General features: G+C 39.0%; 1 protein-coding gene across 2 annotated transcripts in view; it reads left to right on the top strand.

Moving 5' to 3' along the window:
* Positions 1–17,238, top strand: part of arhgef3 (Rho guanine nucleotide exchange factor (GEF) 3) — a 33,241-nt gene that overhangs the window by 1,552 nt on the left and 14,451 nt on the right. Inside the window, exons 2-3 of one of the 2 annotated variants that reach the window (XM_005724424.1) lie at positions 6,843–6,909; positions 11,149–11,211. In XM_005724424.1, coding sequence (XP_005724481.1) covers positions 6,843–6,909; positions 11,149–11,211 — 130 coding nt within the window. Of the gene's footprint in view, positions 1–6,842; positions 6,910–8,389; positions 8,845–11,148; positions 11,212–17,238 lie in introns of those variants that run through there. The other variant, XM_005724425.2, reaches the window with a different exon arrangement.

The following is a 17,238-nucleotide window of genomic DNA, read 5'->3' on the forward strand; positions in this document are numbered from 1 at the left end:
TCACCTTTCAGTAACTTCAAAATTATAACTAGCTAAAGGTTTTAGATAAGTTATAGAGTACAAACTAAAATATTAGTGTAGCGTAGAAATATTTAAATAAACAAAAAGTACTTGAGATATGTTCCACCACGGTCATTTCCATGCTCTCATCCATTGGGAATTTTAAAATTAAGACAGTATAGCATTGAAAAAGTTTACCCACTGGTGATCTCTAACTGGCATTCATCATAGACTGTAGTTTTTCTTCTTCTGCTGTGACTACCTTTAATCACAGCAGATCGTCTACCTTTGTCCCACCTTATCCCTACCTAGCATCCCCTTCTTCACTACATCCATGAGTCTTCTCTTGGTCTTCCTCTTCTTCCTCTGACTGGTAGCTCTGTCTTCAACATTGCTTGAATAGTATATCCACTATCCCTCCTCAAAACTCATTTCACTCACTCGGTTCACCCTGAGTGGTGCCTCTGATGTTCTCATTTCTAACCTTGTCCAATCTAGTCACTGCCAGTGAAGATCTTAACATGTTCAGCTCGGCATCCTATCTTTTGGTCATTGTCACTGTGTCCAAACCATACGTCATAGCAGGCCTCACTCACTTGTCTTGTAAACCTTCCCTTTCTTTCTTGCTGCCATCATTCTGTCACAGCTGCTCCACACTGCCTCCACTCTCTTCTACAGCTCTCTTGTGCTCTGTCCATTGCTTTGGATGGTTGATCTCAGGTGTTTATTCCTCACAGCTTCACTGTTACTTCACTGTTTCATCTGCCTCCCACTCACTTGTACACATGTATTATGCTTTATTTCTGCTGAATTTCAGTCCCTTTCTTATTTCCAGAGCAAGCCTCTGTCCAGAGGATACATCAGATACCTTTCTGGAAGTTTCTCTCAGCACTACAGCTGTACTTTCACACTCTTCTTGTAACTCTTAACTACAACTTAAAGCCTGTGTCAACTCCCCCCAAACTCTGTGCAGCCATTTTCCTTCTTCCTTCTTCAGCCTCTGTCTTCACTCACTTCCTCTTTTTGATTTCCAAAGTAATCCTACAGACTGTTATCCAGTGCTGTTTCGCTACAGTCTCCCCTGACACCATCTCACAGTCTCCTGTGTCTTTAAATGGAACCTTCTGCATAAGCTGTTGTCCACCTGTCCGCACCTTCCTCCATTCTTTTATGTCACTCGATGTTCCTCCCTCTTCTTGAAGCGGATATTTGCCACAGCCATTTCCATCCTTTTTCAAAATCCACCACCATTTGTGTTTTTCTGCCTTTCTCTATTTGACGCCATACCTAACCTACCTTCTCATCACCTCCTCATCACCTATGGTCCCTTTGCTTTATGTCAATTGAAGTCTACTTTAATCAACAGTCTTTCTCTGCTGACATCCAGCCTGTGGCTCATATTCACTGACAGCATTCAACATCACCCCTTCTATTTAAAAGGGAGTTTTCCCTTCCCACTGTCGCCAAAGTGCTTGCACATAGGGGGTCATATGATTGTTGGGTTTTTCTCTGTATGTGTTATTGTAGGGTCGACCTTACAATATAAAGTGGCTTGAGGAGACTGTTGTTGTGATTTGGCGCTGTATAAATAAAATTGAATTGAAATGGAACTGAATATTTCAAGCCTCACACTTGAGGCTGTCTGGCATTCTCTTCACCCCCACAGCACCGTCATATACATTTCCTACAAGATTGCCTCTGCTCCACCATAATAGAACAGCTTAAATCTGCCTTCAGTGCTTCTGACCTTGCTTCCCTTCCACCTAGTCTCCTGTACACACAATATATCCATATATATCAGCCTACTCTCATCTCCACACTCATTCCTTACCTTCTCTCTCACGGTCTCCTATCATGCCTTCCCCCTCTCCTGTTGCTTTGTCTTCAGCCATCAGTACCACAGTTTCCACAAGCTCCTTGTTGGCGAACAGCACCAGAGGCAGTTATTGTTAACCCGACTAATCCAATATGGAAATGCCATTTTTTTATGAGCCACATGTTCAATTTGGCAACGATTTTGGGCCGGATGCCTTTCCTGATGCAACCCTTTCCATTTATCTGAGCTTGGGACCGGCAGTAGGGGTACACAGGCTTGTGGCCCCCTCGTGGTTGGGTTCATCATATACTGTATTTAAAAGATGGATGTAGCTTCCATGATCATTTGTAAATAACAAACATCACACCTGGAAGTCTCGTCCTGCTTAATAAAAAGACACCGAAAGACCTTCCATACACAAGTTTTTAGATGTAACACCTACCCACACAAAGTTTTAGTAACAAAGCATGCAGTAAATACAACCTGCATTTCTTCTGTGGGATAGGCAAATCTTTCTTGTATGCAGGAATTCTGCCTTTGGGGCTTCAGTAATATTATGAATCATACGCAAATGTGTTCTGTAGTTACTTGTACGTGTAGTAACTCAAGTTTCTCCACATTTCAGGGGTCCATAAAAGGCTGACTGTCAAATGATTAACTGCTGCTTTGATACTTGTTTTCACCACATTGGTGATTATGTGATAATAGTCACATTTCTCCTGTGTGGTTTGAATACCACTAACTTCTACTGCTCGCATGGAACTTTCAATGATTTCTCCGAAGCTCATAGAGACCGAAAACTTTCTGTCCGTATACAAAGACACATGCAATGCTGCTGCATTTGTATGGCGAAAGCTGAACATTTAGACAATGACTGATTACTCCCATTAAGCTGCTAATTATGCAGCTCATGGGATGTACCTCTGTTGATATAATTTAGAAATAAATTCTGTAGATAGAATTAACATTTAATAATGATACAACGGGCACCTGGGCACCCGTGAGAGCCTTCCCATTCCAGAAGTTGGACTCGCAAATCAAAAGAGATGTTAAAGAGAATGTGTAGATGTGGTTTATGTGCGTTTGCAGTTTGCATTTTTTCTTTTTAGTGCTTGAAATTCTGATAATTTTCATCTTTTCTTTAAAACATTTTTTCCTAGCTTTTCCTTGTAATGGTCTATTTGTTCATTTCTGTATTCATGGTTTCCATACAATAAGATTTTACTTTTAGGTAGGTAAAAGCTAAATTTGGTCAACTTTTTAAAATTCATTTAATCATTTATTTATTTATTTAAGATTGTTTGTACTTTTTCTAATGAAAAAGGGATGAATGATATGAACTCAGTACAGTCCTATTTGTGCAGTACTTTCAGCTCTGGTTCAGTCCAACAGAGAGAAATTTCTCACTCGTTATATAGAAAAGTTTGGCAGATTGGTGTTGGCGGGTACTTTACAATGAGTTTATCATCTGTCTAACTAAAACAGGCTGACACTGTGCAATGTATTTTAACCACTTTTGCTATGTCTGAAATGCTTCTCAAGAGTCATAAAACAGATGATGAACTGGGTGTGGGGAGTTAATCTCTGGAGAAATGTGGTTCTGCTGCTTTCAAGGGACAATGCAAGATGTTGTTCAGGTGACATTTTTGGTCTGTCATTTAGACATAATTGTTCCTACCCACACTGCACGCCGCTCTGCTGGTTTCATGAGACGTTTTTGTGCCTGAGCTGTGTGTTGTGATTATAGTGCTGACGGAAGTGGAAGCAGCACAAAGAATGAAAGATTTGGTTTGACATTTGAGATTGATACCACTTCATGGACCTCTCCTAAATAGTCCACTGATTTGCAGATAGTTTCATATCTGCATGTTTATTAATGATGACAACAACAGAACAGAACAATGTAAAACTCCAAAATGACTCCCACAGTTAGTCTCACTACAGCTAGCCTCCCCTTGAGCATAGTGCCCTGTTTTAGTCTGAAAACTGAATGTTTGCTGAGAAAGTGATATTAAAAACAGATGAGGGGATAAAAGATTTACCAGGAGAACAGGCAGGGAAAGACTGGAGGTGCGTGTAGCCAAACACACCTCTGATCTCCTCAGCAGGAGAGTTCAACCACGTCACCTCCCTCTTGGGGAAAAAAAATGAGTTTAAAACATTTTAAGGTTTAAGGTTAGATTAAGGGTTATAGTACATGTATTCAAGTCGGCATAATGTCCTCTGAAGTGATGGAAACAGAACTCTGTGTGCAAGTGTGCGTGCGTGTGCATGTGTGTGAGTTCATCCAGGGTGGGATGGTTTGCACTATTGGAAAAAGCCCTGCAACTCCCAGGAATGAATGAGTCACACACATAAAGGCAAACGCACACACACAGAGACACACACACACACACACACACTTTAGAGCCATGATGAGACAGAAATTGTTTTTTGGTCTATTGATTAAAAAAACAAAACAAATACTGATGCCTGGTAGCGTCTGTAACTTCAGATCCATCCATGTCATTGTTAGAAAATTGTCATAAAACACAATGAAGAAGCAACAGAAAGCTGAGAAAAAGCAGCAATCGCTGAACAATCTCCCACCATACACTGTGTGTAAACACATTTGCATCTTATTGTTTTACAGCTGCTCACTGTTTTCCAATTCAGACCTGTTTCATCCTCTAAAACACCATCCAATCACCATCTAAAACGGTGAATGAGGTTTTAATTTAAGATATCAATATTTTGTAGGCTTTGTGGCAGATGCCAGATGGTGGGAATTATTACAGAGTTACACATCAAAGTCTCTGTTAGAGAAGGGGATCACTTCTGAGGTGGGGGAATGATCACTTTTTTTCTGTGAATCAAATCACAATGAACCACCAGCACAAATGGTCTACCATCTAAAGAAAAAAGAGGGGAAAAAACTGCGCATCCCTCAGCCCGAGTGCGTCATCTGTTGGGAGAAGTTGGCACTGGGTTATGGCATAATGAGACAAAGATGTCATTCCCATCTAGTCATTGTTCAACACAAAGGGTTACTGGTGAGTGGGATGTATTTAAACCCAAACAAGGCTCTTCTCCTAACAGCTTTAGTACTTAAATCTAGACAGCGAGTGAAAATCAAAGTAGAAAAAGCAGGTCAAACCAAGTGCAAAAACATTAATGTCCAAGCAGGCTCATAAACCTGATATTTACGCCACCGGCACCCTCCAAAACTTCCTAATGTGGACATTATGTGAGACACGGTCAGCATCTGACAAGACAGGATTATATGAGACACCCCGATGAAGTTATTTTTCAATAATAAAGTGGACCTGTTATGCTTTTCTTTAGTTTTTCTTTAGGAGTTTCACAGTGATGGATGTTCACACATACATACATGGCCAAAGTTTCTCATAGTGAGGTCAGCATAACTGAAGTAATTTTTGCGTTTACAAAGTTAGTTTACAGCAGCTTATTTCAGATAAAAGCCTTTTAAGAATGATTATTGTACTGATCTGAGAGTCATACAAAGCTGCTCTTGTTTTATCAAACCAGTCTGTATTTTTTAGTGTGAAACAAGAACTTCTGGAGCAACTTTGTTTGGATGTAACTTCATTTATTGTCATAGTTGTTTATCAGAGAGCCACACAGGCCTTACATAAGCCTCATTCTTAAGGTAGAACTGACTAAAAGTGAGTTCTACATTAAGTAAGAAACATCCAATCAGAGAACTCCTCAGCAGTTACCGTGCCACTGACAGCAGAGGGAAGGTAGATACTGAAGTCACAGACACAGTTAGGAGCTTCCTGGGGTGAGAGGCCAGGAAACAGAGCAGGACTGCTGTCACTCTCTGTGTCACACAGACAGAAGAGGGAGAGGCTCTAATGATGTAACATGTTTGTCTCTGGCTGTCTGTGTCCTCTCTGTCTGCTCGTTCTTCTGCAGCTTCACCAGCGTTCATAAGCCCTTTGTTCAGATTAGAAATGATGAATGTGCTATTAACAGTAAATAAAAGTGGATGGCTCTGGGAGATGCTGAAGTTGGCCTTTGCTACAATTTCTGTTACTTTGTTGAATCTCTAATTTTTGCACAGTCAGTTGCAGGACTTGCAGAAGCTCAGGTTGGAGGGAAGCTGTCAGGTTATAAGGACAGGAAACACACTTGCAGTTTCACACCAGTTATTTCCACATACATATGCCGATATACACCATATTTCACTTTGTCAGTTTAGCGGAGCTGCTTTATAGTTTAGTCTACAAACTAAATGTGACACAAAGAGTTTGTGTGGGTTATAGTTGTTACTGTTGCTGAAAGTCTGACTACTTAAACAAATAATCTGCTTACCTTAAAAGTTTGATATCCATAATAAAAACAAATGAAGTACAAATATCCTGTATTTTCTTTAAAAGCAGTGATGTCCGGCCTCATACACATAAATGGAAGCCAAGCTTTGTTAACTCTGATGGAGGCTAAGCCATGCCAGAGCGCCTTCATTCCTTTATCTGTTCAAAATTCACAAGATTTAACGGTCAGTAAAGAATTTAACCGAACTTACACAAAATTATCGCCTAAAAGATCTTCACACAAATTTTGCACTGGGTAAAAGGTCGTGGGTGTAGTGACTTTGAGAAACCACCTGGTGGAGCTCTGCCCACTTCATATTTTACACACCTTTGAAGGCTTGCCTCCTTTACTCATCGTGACAATCTGCATAGTTAAAAAGCCAAACCTTAAAAAAATTAACTTAATTTTCATCAAGTATGAAGATTAGTTTTCACTTAGTCTTCTGTTGCTAACTGTGCAATGAAATAACTCAGCTTTCAATACTGCTCACTTTTTAATTTGTGTATTTTTTTTAAAGTTTTTAAATCCTAGTTAAGTTATTAAAATAAATAAAATAAACAAAACAGTAATTGAAAAGCAAATTGAAAATCTTTTTTTCTTCTTTTAGTTATTGTTTGAGGTAACAGCATGCTATCATGTTCCTTTCATCCTTTATTGCTTCTCTCCTCTCCTCATCGGTCTCTCTTCCTTCCTCCTTTTCTTCCTTCAGGTCGAAGCGGCAGAGGAAAACATCCTCCTTCTCTCTCCTCTCTCCTGATGGCTGGACCCTCAGAGGGGTAAGAACAATTCCCACACATGAACTTAGTCATGTTATTCCCTGCGTTACAGTAACTGTGCTGTGACTCCATTATTATATAACACAGGATGTGCCAAAGTCCATAATAAAAAAACAAAACAAATGCAGCAAAAAAAAAACAAAACAAAAAAAAGCAGCAAGCTGTGTCTCACCTAAGTTATGTGATTTTACCTTTTCTTTATTTGATTTTTATGTTTTGAGGTTTGGAGATAAGGACATTATTTTAAACATCACACAAAAGTCCCGTTTTGAAGCCCCACATTTGCACATTTAGGCTATTTGGTTCAGTTCAGCTTAATTCAGTAATTTGTTATAGTCCCTACTGGGAAACCTGGTAAACAATACACAAGAACCACAATCCTCTAGTAATAATCACTAAATTAATTAAAAAAAAAAACAAAAACAAGCCACTTTGCCTTGCGAGACACGACCAGCTTCAGATTCATTGTGTGTGTCTGGGTTTAGCTTTGGACATTTCGCCACATTAAGGTTACTGAGGCATCTGACCCAGATGGCTCCTGGAGGCCTCCTAGATAAGAAGTTTCAAGCATGTCCAACTGGTAAGACACCCACGAGCCATGAGCTCGTGGGTGCCTCATTTTGTCTTCCTAGACAAGGTGGAGGAGGTCTGGGCCTCTCTGCCTAGACTGCTGACTCCTGCATGAGGCAGAAAACAGGTGATTACGTTTTTAATGTTAAAGGAGATCTATTATGGTCATTTCCAGCTTTATATTTTTGCTCTCTGGCTCTACTAGAGTGGCTTTGCATGACTCACAGTTCAAGCTGGTCTGTAGAAGTGTTTGTGTGTTAGTGCCAGCAACATGAATGCCAGGTCCCAGGGTTTCCCAGCAGAACACAATGCACTGTTATGCGATGATTAATGTGATTCACTTAAAGCCATCAGGGGTTTATTGGTAATATTGTAACTGAATTCTCAATAAAAAATATGTATCTTGTAATAAACACAAGAACGGTGCAGAATGTGTAACCAGTGAAATTAGAGCTGTTTCACCTTTAATAATTAGGCAAAACATTGCTGATCAGCACAGCTGGAAGCGAATTTCTCTGTCAGTTCATCAGTTAATAGTTTTAGCCCCACTCTGCTTGATTTTTTTTGTGATTCACACTTTTTAAGTCTTTTACTCTAAATGATATGCTTTAAGAAAAAAATATCTGTGTTGCAAAATGAAGAATTTCCTTTAACATAATTTGAAAAGGCAAGAAAGAAAGAAAATTCATAATTACTTTTTAATTTTTTTGTGTGAAAATAATGTGTGATAGATGTAAGTGATCAGTCTTTGTAAGTGTTTGTCCTGCTGCTGTCACCGTGCTCCTTCAGCTCCTAATTATAGACGTCTTGTTTCCCCCCCAACATCCGTCATTTCCTGTTTGTCCTGTGGGAACCGAGGGGACAGACAAACACACACATATACACACACACACACATACATTGTAAAGGGTTCCTGTTCCTGAGGGTCTGTAGATCCACTCAGGAAGGTGGTGAGGCTGAGGAGGCTCAGACTGTGGCTGAGGTGGTGAAGCAGGAGTACGCAGGCGGAGAGAAGCAGCGGGCAAAAGAAGGTCAGAAAAGAGAAGAGGAGGTGCAGAATAAGAGGCTTTTGGATCAAGAACCCGGAGAACTTTAACAGAATTAAAAGAGGTGAAATAAAATGTGACTGTGAAGGAGGTGATTCACAGGAGGTGGGACGAACAAAGGAGAAATTATTTCGAGTGCTGTCCAGCATGTAAAGAGGAGAAAAGAAAAGAGGGCGAATGTGACTTTGGGGTTAAAAGAAAGGGACCTGGAGGAAGAGGAGAGGAAGAAAGAGGAGGATAAGGAGCTGCAGAGTTGATTACAAGTGTGTTTGAGGAGCTGATCCTGATGATGGGCTGCTGTTTGTTTGTTTACTATCGGGTGAGTGTGAAGAATCAGAACCGCTTTGATAAAAACCTGCAGTACCGATGTCGTCCTGAAGGGGGACATGTTTCTGAGATATGTTTATTTCACTGGGTTTGTTCCCTTTCTACTTCCAGCACTTTTGGGAAAAACAAAGTGGGGGCTCGCTGTCAGAATGGGTGGAGCTGGACCTGCCCCCCACCTAGTCCAGCTGATAGGAGCCTGTAGTAGACTGTATATAGAAGATGGTGTCAGGTTTTAGGCCTAAAAATTGAAGCCCGTGCAGAAGTGCGTGCATTTCTAATTACCATTCTTTTGAATAACCATCGGGGGGGCACTGTTGTGGCTGCAAAAAGAATTCTGGTTCTAAACTTCCTTGATCACTAAATGCTTTTTATGATGAGTTTAACATATCTATTTATGTTTCTTATTCGATATGACAAGATGCTCAAGCATGGTGTGCTTTTCTTTGTTATAAACAAGTCAGGTTCACAGTCAGGTCCCCATCACGTGTGGGGGATTTTGTGATTTACAAAGTCAAAGCCCACGTTCACACTGCAGGTCTTAATGTTTAATTCTGATTTTTTTGATCAAATCCGATTTTTTTTTGTCTGCTTGTTCACACTACAAATAAAATGTGACAGGAAACGCGCTCTAGTGTGAACCCTCAAAGCGGCCCGCATGCACAAGAGAAGACGTCACACACAACGCGCTCTGTTTAGACACAGACCAAACAATATTGTTTGACTGATGGCTCTTAATATAAAGACTTGTTTCGGACTTTACGTTTCCCAATTTTGCTTTAAGTTGTAAAGTTATTTTGTTATTTAGATATGGCCTAATAATTATCCATGTTGCTGTTTTAGAGGAGCGGTGCTTCAAAGGATAGTTGCAGATTTCTGTCACAATCTGCAGATTATACAGTACAAATAAAATGTTCACGTTTCTCCAACGTTGTCTTCCCAACAGTTTCACTAATATCTACACTGGATGACCAGGAAGCGTTCGCGATGTCTTCTCCGGCGCTTCTCCGGCGCTAATTGGGGTCTGTCTTGTGTCAGTGACGTAAAAGATGGATTTAATGCGACATGATCGTTCAAACAGCAGTCGCTTTCTGAAACATCAGATATGTGTTGGATTCAGTACCACATACGAAAGTGACCCAGATCAGATTTGTGCTGTTCACACTGTCGTACCATGATCGGATATGGGTCGTTTAGGGTCAAAAAAAGTCGGATTTTATGCGCTTTCGCCTGCAGTGTGAACGTAGCCTAAGAGGTCAAAAGTGCTTATCTCGAGATGTTACTGGACCTTACAAGCCATTGGTAGACCACGTCCATCTTTGTAGGCCTCTTTCATGACACACATTAAGGCTTCCTGTCCCACTTTTTAAGGAGTCTAACTCCTTCTGGAATCATTTTTCCATCACCTGGAAAATCTATGAATTTACTGGACATGCTCTCCTTTCTCCAACAGAAGCAGGAACTCCCAATCAGGATCCACAGAGATTTGAGTTAAGATTGCGTCCATTGTTTAATGGAAAAAGCATCTATTCCATTTAAATCTCATTCAGACTAAACTACTCTCAAAGGAAAGGAAACAAGGGACTTCTTGTTATATTGTTCACCTCTTAACACCACTTTGAGCACAGTTCCCTCCTCTTGTCTGGTGACCCCTCCATGACTGAGCCTTAACCTGTACAAATGCGGAAAAAAGATATAACACAATATTTTGTTAAGGGTTGAAATGTTTTTGCATGTTATTCTCATTCATTATAATCTGGGTAAATTAAACTCAGAGTTTATCTGATGGGTAACAACTTACTGAAATGTTGATATCTGAGCGGACTTGAGCAGAGAAATTTCTTATTATTATTATTCTTGCTCATTTGCTGTAAGTTTTTCCTCTCAGGATACTTACAGGTTACTATTCGACTCTATGTTGAGTTAGTTAGCCAGAGAAGTTCTTCAGACACTATTTAATGATGAAAAATGCTAAAATCTCCTCTCCAGATTGATCGAAATAAGACAAAAACAATTTGAACAATTAAACTGAACAGATTTTTTTTTCCTGCTTGCTTTTTTTGTATTAAAATATTTTAATTTATAGTAATTTATTGAAAAATAAGTCACAAATGATTGCAAGCTGCAACCAGAACAGTGAGCTAAAAAGTTGCGGTTGGGATCCATCACAAAAACTTGACTTTCACATTTCTGAATGTAATCTGATTTAATGAAAATATAAACAAATTTGAAGCGTACTTCTTAAAATCAACACCTGCTCTCTCTCGCTGATGTTTTTTATTCTGTTTGTGTTTTGCAGAAGAAGAGGAAACAGGCCAACAGAGATGCCGACTCCCTCAGTCTCTGCAGTCTGGAAATCAATGTGAGTTCAGCTCCTCTTCAAGCGTGTGTCAAACTCTACTCTTGTTTAAATAATGATGATGTGTTTGTGAAAAGCTCTGCCTTCCTCATTGTGTGGGCAGCGTTTTCACACATTTAAAATATGACCTAAAAAACCTAAAAAAAAACCCTTAAGCTAACAAAATGATGATGTCCTACCACTCAGGAAGTGTTCGGCTGTATTTGTCTCCATTATCCTCTTATGCAGAACACAAAGGAGGCGGTACATGTGACCTTCTAATCAGGAAGCTGTTGCATGGCCTGTATATGAGAGACCTAACTTTCGTCATTTGATTTAAAATGCCAACTGATTTCAGTTTCTAACTTGAGGACAGAAAACTTAACACAAGGCATTTTAATGGTTTTATCCACAGAATCAGATAAAAAATGTCCATATTTTCCTACAATTGTCAGATTTTTCTCTGATGTTAAACTGATTTCTTTGCTTTTATGCCGTCATGCACTTGTGCACAATCAAAAACGGAGACATTGTTCTTCCTTAAGGGTTGAACCTTAATTAAAACAAGACTATCTGTAGTGAAACTGTGACAAGACAGACCAGAAACTGGGAATGTTTGCATTCAAAGTATAAGCTGTGCCTTTTGAAATACGTTGACTGCAGAGATGACCTTTTTTGAGTTTCACTGCCACTTGGCCTGGAGTTGCTCGTGTTTGTAGAAAAACATCAGCATCTTCCATGAAAACTATATACCAGCAGCAATCTGCTAGCGACTGAAGTATTCACAAGAAAGTTTTTGATGCAGCACCATCTTTGTAGCTGATTTCAGTGGCTGCCAGAAACCACTAGCCACCGGTTGGTGAGTAGTTTTTGGCAGTCACTGAAATCAGCCGCAGTCTCTGAGACAAAGAGTACCTCATACATTTAATCTCACATTCTACCAGAGTAGCTTGGCTTGTTTACGGTTTGAAAATAATCCTCATTTATCTTATTTGGGCTCAATTCATTAACTGTCTGCAACAGTGACAGTTTAGCTCCTCCTCTTTACACCAACTTTCTTCTTATTGGTCACCCCTTGCAAACTGATTACTTAATTAAAATAGAACGTTTAATGCCTCTGTAAAATTATAGGAGTTCTATGACATGCATCCCTATATAAGAGAATAAAAGAATACAGCTGGAAATCTGTATCTGTAAATATTATACCACAAAACCTTCAGTATACACTGTGGGAAAGTAATTATATCTATAAAAAAGTAATATTGAATTAAGTTTCTTAAAAGTATTTGACCAAATCACAACAGCAGTCACCTCAATGCCCTTAAGATTGTAAGTTAGAGACCCAACAATTATATAGAGAAAACTCAAACAATCAAATGACCACCGTTGAGCACGCACTTGGCGACAGTGGGAAGGAAAAACTCCCTTTTAATAGGACGAAACCTCAGGCTTTCTGCCACAACCAGTTAGAGATGATATGGTGATACAGTGTTTATTCCAGAGATCACAGAAAAACAGAAATTAAAAGTATTTTCCTGCTTTTAACAGATATTTTTCTCATCAGAAATTTGATTGCACGTATAAACTCTGAAAAGAAAAATGTTCCTCTTAGAGCATCCCCTCTGTCCAATTCAGGTTTGCTGGGGGGCTGATAGGTAACCTAAAAACTAAATTCATTTAGAGAGGAGAAGACAAATTAACGGCCCCCGGCCCTTATGTTGGGCCCCTCCTCCTGTATTTTTAGCCTTCTGCCAGGAGCCTGTTCCTTCCTGGGCGTTTCCTCCTCTGCTCGGTCTAACACAGGATGTCCAGCCTGTTCAGCACACTCCAGCGGCTCCAGGGGGACAAACAGACCCAAACACACCATCAGTCTTACTTTGTTCAAACCGGCGCTGGCAGATACTGAAGCTGGAATGAATTACACTCTATTGTTTCTGTGCTGTCGCTCAGTGAATCACACACACTTGTATTGTTTTCTTACTCAAACTCCAGGACCCAGAGACCACTTTATCTGATTTAAAAGACACGTGTAAGGACCACCGGGAAACGTGCTTTACATCAATAATTTAACCCTCCCGAGCAACTGTCTGTTTTCAGAGTGGAGATCAGTAAAGAGTCATTCACTGGGAATTATTATATTTTATCAGGTCATCTGTTTAGGAAACATTTACTGCAGATTAATAACTTTATAACATCTATTTATTTTAGGACAGTTTTCAAATATTTTTACCTGAATTGATTGGCACAGCCCACATACTCACAAATGCATTTAAAACTTTTAAGATTTAATAAAATGTGACTACTTCTGACTACATAATTACAAAATAAAATAAAAACAATATGCAGACCTTTTTTTTTTAATACAAAAGGTAAGTGCTGTGAAAAATTCACAAAAAGTAAAAAATATTTAAAAAAAAAACCCCAAACAGGATTAAAAGCACTGAAGTGTAATCGATGTAAACAGACATTAAAGTAAAGATTTATTCCTTTATTAATAATTAATGTGGCACTATATTTTGATTAACAATAATAATATTAATAATAATAATAATGATAAATAACAATTTAACCATGACTATTCAGATTTTCCCTCTCAGAGACATTGAATATCTTTGTTCAAACCTAAAACATTCAACTGGAATTATTTGCTATAGCCATTAATTTTATTTTATTTGTGAAAAATGCTGCTCTAGATGTAAATTAGTTGTTAAAGGGGTGATGCTGTCATTTATAATTATAATACATTTACTGTGGAAGTTTCTGTTTGCCATTGGATGTTTGTTTTTTTTACTTGTTAATTAAAACAGGCATTCACTATCGAGCAGTTACTGATGTGGTTTAGTAACCGTGGATTAAAGATGTGAGTAGCATTCTCTTCCACCAGTGGGCAGTACAATTACCTGCTCTAATTAAATGGGTTGCCAACTGCCAGTAAAACAGAAGAAGACAAAGAAAACAAATACATAATAGTCATGCTGTGAGACGACGCAGTGCGTAATAGCAATAGATAAATGTTTGAAAAGAAAAAGTAGGGTCCTGGAGAACATTCTGACCCAGATGAAGGCCCTAGCATGAGTAGTGCTAGTAGTGCATGGGTAGTGGTCAGAAGCAAGCAACAAAGGTATACTAGGGACAAACTGAGCCAAACTCCACTATGCCATGTGCACAGGGGAAAATTATCAATTTGCTTTTTGTGACATTTTTGTTTGGTGGTGTGCCGTGTGATTTTTCTAATGTGAAATATGTGCCGTGGCTCCAAAAGGTTGGGAAACACTGGTTTAGATATACGTGCTTCACCACTTAAATTCTTGTACAGCCACTTTTCAGGTAGGTTTCAGGAACTGGACAATGGAAAAATCTGTGGAAATCTGTTGTTTTTTTTTAACATTATAGGTTTCCTACTTTAAATCACTACATTGTAAGGTTTGTGATAAACAGAACCAGGACTGTTAGTATTCCCCAGTCTGTCACTTATCTTGGAGGCTTGAGGGTTAAATCTGATGGGTTTCTACTGCAGAAACAGGAAAGAAAGTTGCACAAGATTGTAATGTTTCCTTGTCCAAATGTGCACGTTGATTGAAATATGCACATATGTGGAGTACCATTTACTGTATTCTTCATGTTTTTTTTATTAGTTTTAGGAGATGTTAATAATTGATCGATGTTTTCAAATCTTTACCATTCAAAAAGAGTGTTCCCATCTATAAATGCTTCACCACATCCCTGTAAGGTTTAAAGACGCAGTCGATGTGTCACAGTACAGATCGAACGAGGCTGATTTGAGTTCCTCCCTAGGTGTCTACGAACAAAGCCTCCCAATAACAGACAATAGAGCTTAGTCACAGGGAGCAGCTTCTGTTAGCAGACTGTGAGGTGTTGGAGGCCAACGCTGATGCTCTGACTCTGATACCGGTCATAGCTTTTAAAGGAAACAATGAAAACACTTCTGTGAATGATGCAATCTTTTTCTGATGTCTTGTTGCTTTCAGCTGAGACGGGACGTCTGTGTTTATTTAAAGCTACTTTTCTTGGAACTTCGATGTACCGTGATTATAACAAGGGTCCTAATGTACCCAAATCAGATCAGCCAAGCTGATGTATAAACATATATAGCTCATTAACATGCTTTAGTAAACGATGGATGTCCCAGCTCTTTGTTAAGCACTGGAAAAGCTTGATGAAGATCCTCTCTGTAACATCAAGTGAAGCAGTACAATTAAAAGAAACTTTTTCATAAAAGTGAGAGTGGAGTAGAGGAGGAGATGGACCGATGTGTTGACCCCAGTGCAGTGTCTTCATCTGCAGTGATGAAGACACTGCACTGATCTGTTTTGGTGACGAAAGAGCTGATTGTGAAGGTTAAGCTGTTGATTTACTGGATGATTTACTATATTCCTATCCGCATGTATGGTATGGTGATAAGATGTAGGTAGACACTAATGTCACAGACTCAAGCATCAGAAAGAATAAGCTTCCTCTGAACAGAGTTCAGCCTTAGACAGGAGGAGGTAGCTCTTTGTTTTAGGAGGGGCTCAGAGTAGAGCTGCTACTCCTCCACATTAAAAAGAGCCAGATATGGTGGTTTGAGAATCAGATGGATTCTTTCAGGATAAATCCTCACTGAGGTGTTTTAGGCATGTCCACACAGGACACTCTGGAGAGATTATGTCTCTGCTCAGTACCCATCTGAAAGAGCTGGAGTAGATGGCTCGGGAGAAGGTCTGGGTGTCTGTGCTTAGACTGGACATGGATACGTGACAGAAGAAAAGATGGATGGATGTCCCTGAAAGTCTTCTCATTACTCATTATGTGGTTTCAATATGGCAAAGCAAATTATATTATTTGTAAAACACAGTAATCTTGTGGTGAATGGATGGACGGGCCTCACCTGTCCCCTCTGTTTGGACTCTGGAACAACTAAAACCTTACTGTGAACCCGTATGACTCATTAAACCGACTGGATAGAAACTAGTGGAAGGCTGGATCTGACCGTGACTTATGATGAAAAACAAGGAAAAAGCAAAAGCGAAATCTCCACATTTAAAAAGGTTGGAAGGACAAATTGATTTGAGTTACTGATTTAAAATAAAATTCAGTAAATAAAAAAAGAAATACATAAAATCTTGCTTTAACAAATAAAAAAATCAAGTGTTTCTTTGTCCCCACAGTGGGGCTGAATAAACACATTGACTCATTGAATTTAAAACCAGGACACAGCTTTGGCTGCAGGCCTCTGTTTATTAATTATACTTCGGACTGGCATTGACTGATGAGGACTTCCCACAACCACCAGCAGTTCCAGTCAGGGATTTCATAATTTACGTTTGTCCAGATTATCGAAATACATAATAATAAACTGAGTAAAGATAATGTGAGTAATAATATACATATTAACCTTATACAATTTACATTATCATTTCTTTCACATTAAAGGTAGATTTACTTTTTCTGGCATAAAACATTTTCAGGGAATGACACATTTTAAATACACACAAGAAAAACAATATACATTTTCTTAAGTGCATTTACAAAATGTCTTATCTGTAGGATTCATATTATCTTTTCATATTTTTAAATCTTCTACCAGCTCTTTTGACACAATGTGTCTGTGGCACTGAGACAATTGGTTCAATATCCGAATATCTAGACTTTAATTTTTTAGGAGGAAATGGGGTATTAGTTTGGGTTTTTCTTTAAATAACTGTGTACAAATGTGGCTTATTAATTTGTTTTAATTTATGGGCCACAGTAGAGCTCTATGACACAAAGGAATCAAATATATCAGGGTGTGGATGCACACAGTACTTATGAGGATGACTTCATCATTGTTGTTTGTCATTTCTTGGGATTTGTTGACAATGGAAACTGTATACACACACACACACACACACACACACATATATACATATACACACACACACACACACACACAAAAAATACAAAAATAAAATAAATTACTTTACCTTCTCTCCATCCATGAACCTCTGCTTCTCAGTGAGATTGAGTATTTCCACAGGGACGTCCAGCTCAGAGCGAGATTCATAAGTGATG

This window comes from Pundamilia nyererei, unplaced genomic scaffold (genome assembly GCF_000239375.1).
Source record: "Pundamilia nyererei isolate P.nyererei 1_Seehausen unplaced genomic scaffold, PunNye1.0 scaffold00012, whole genome shotgun sequence".
In the NCBI taxonomy this organism is placed as follows: Eukaryota; Metazoa; Chordata; class Actinopteri; order Cichliformes; family Cichlidae; genus Pundamilia; species Pundamilia nyererei.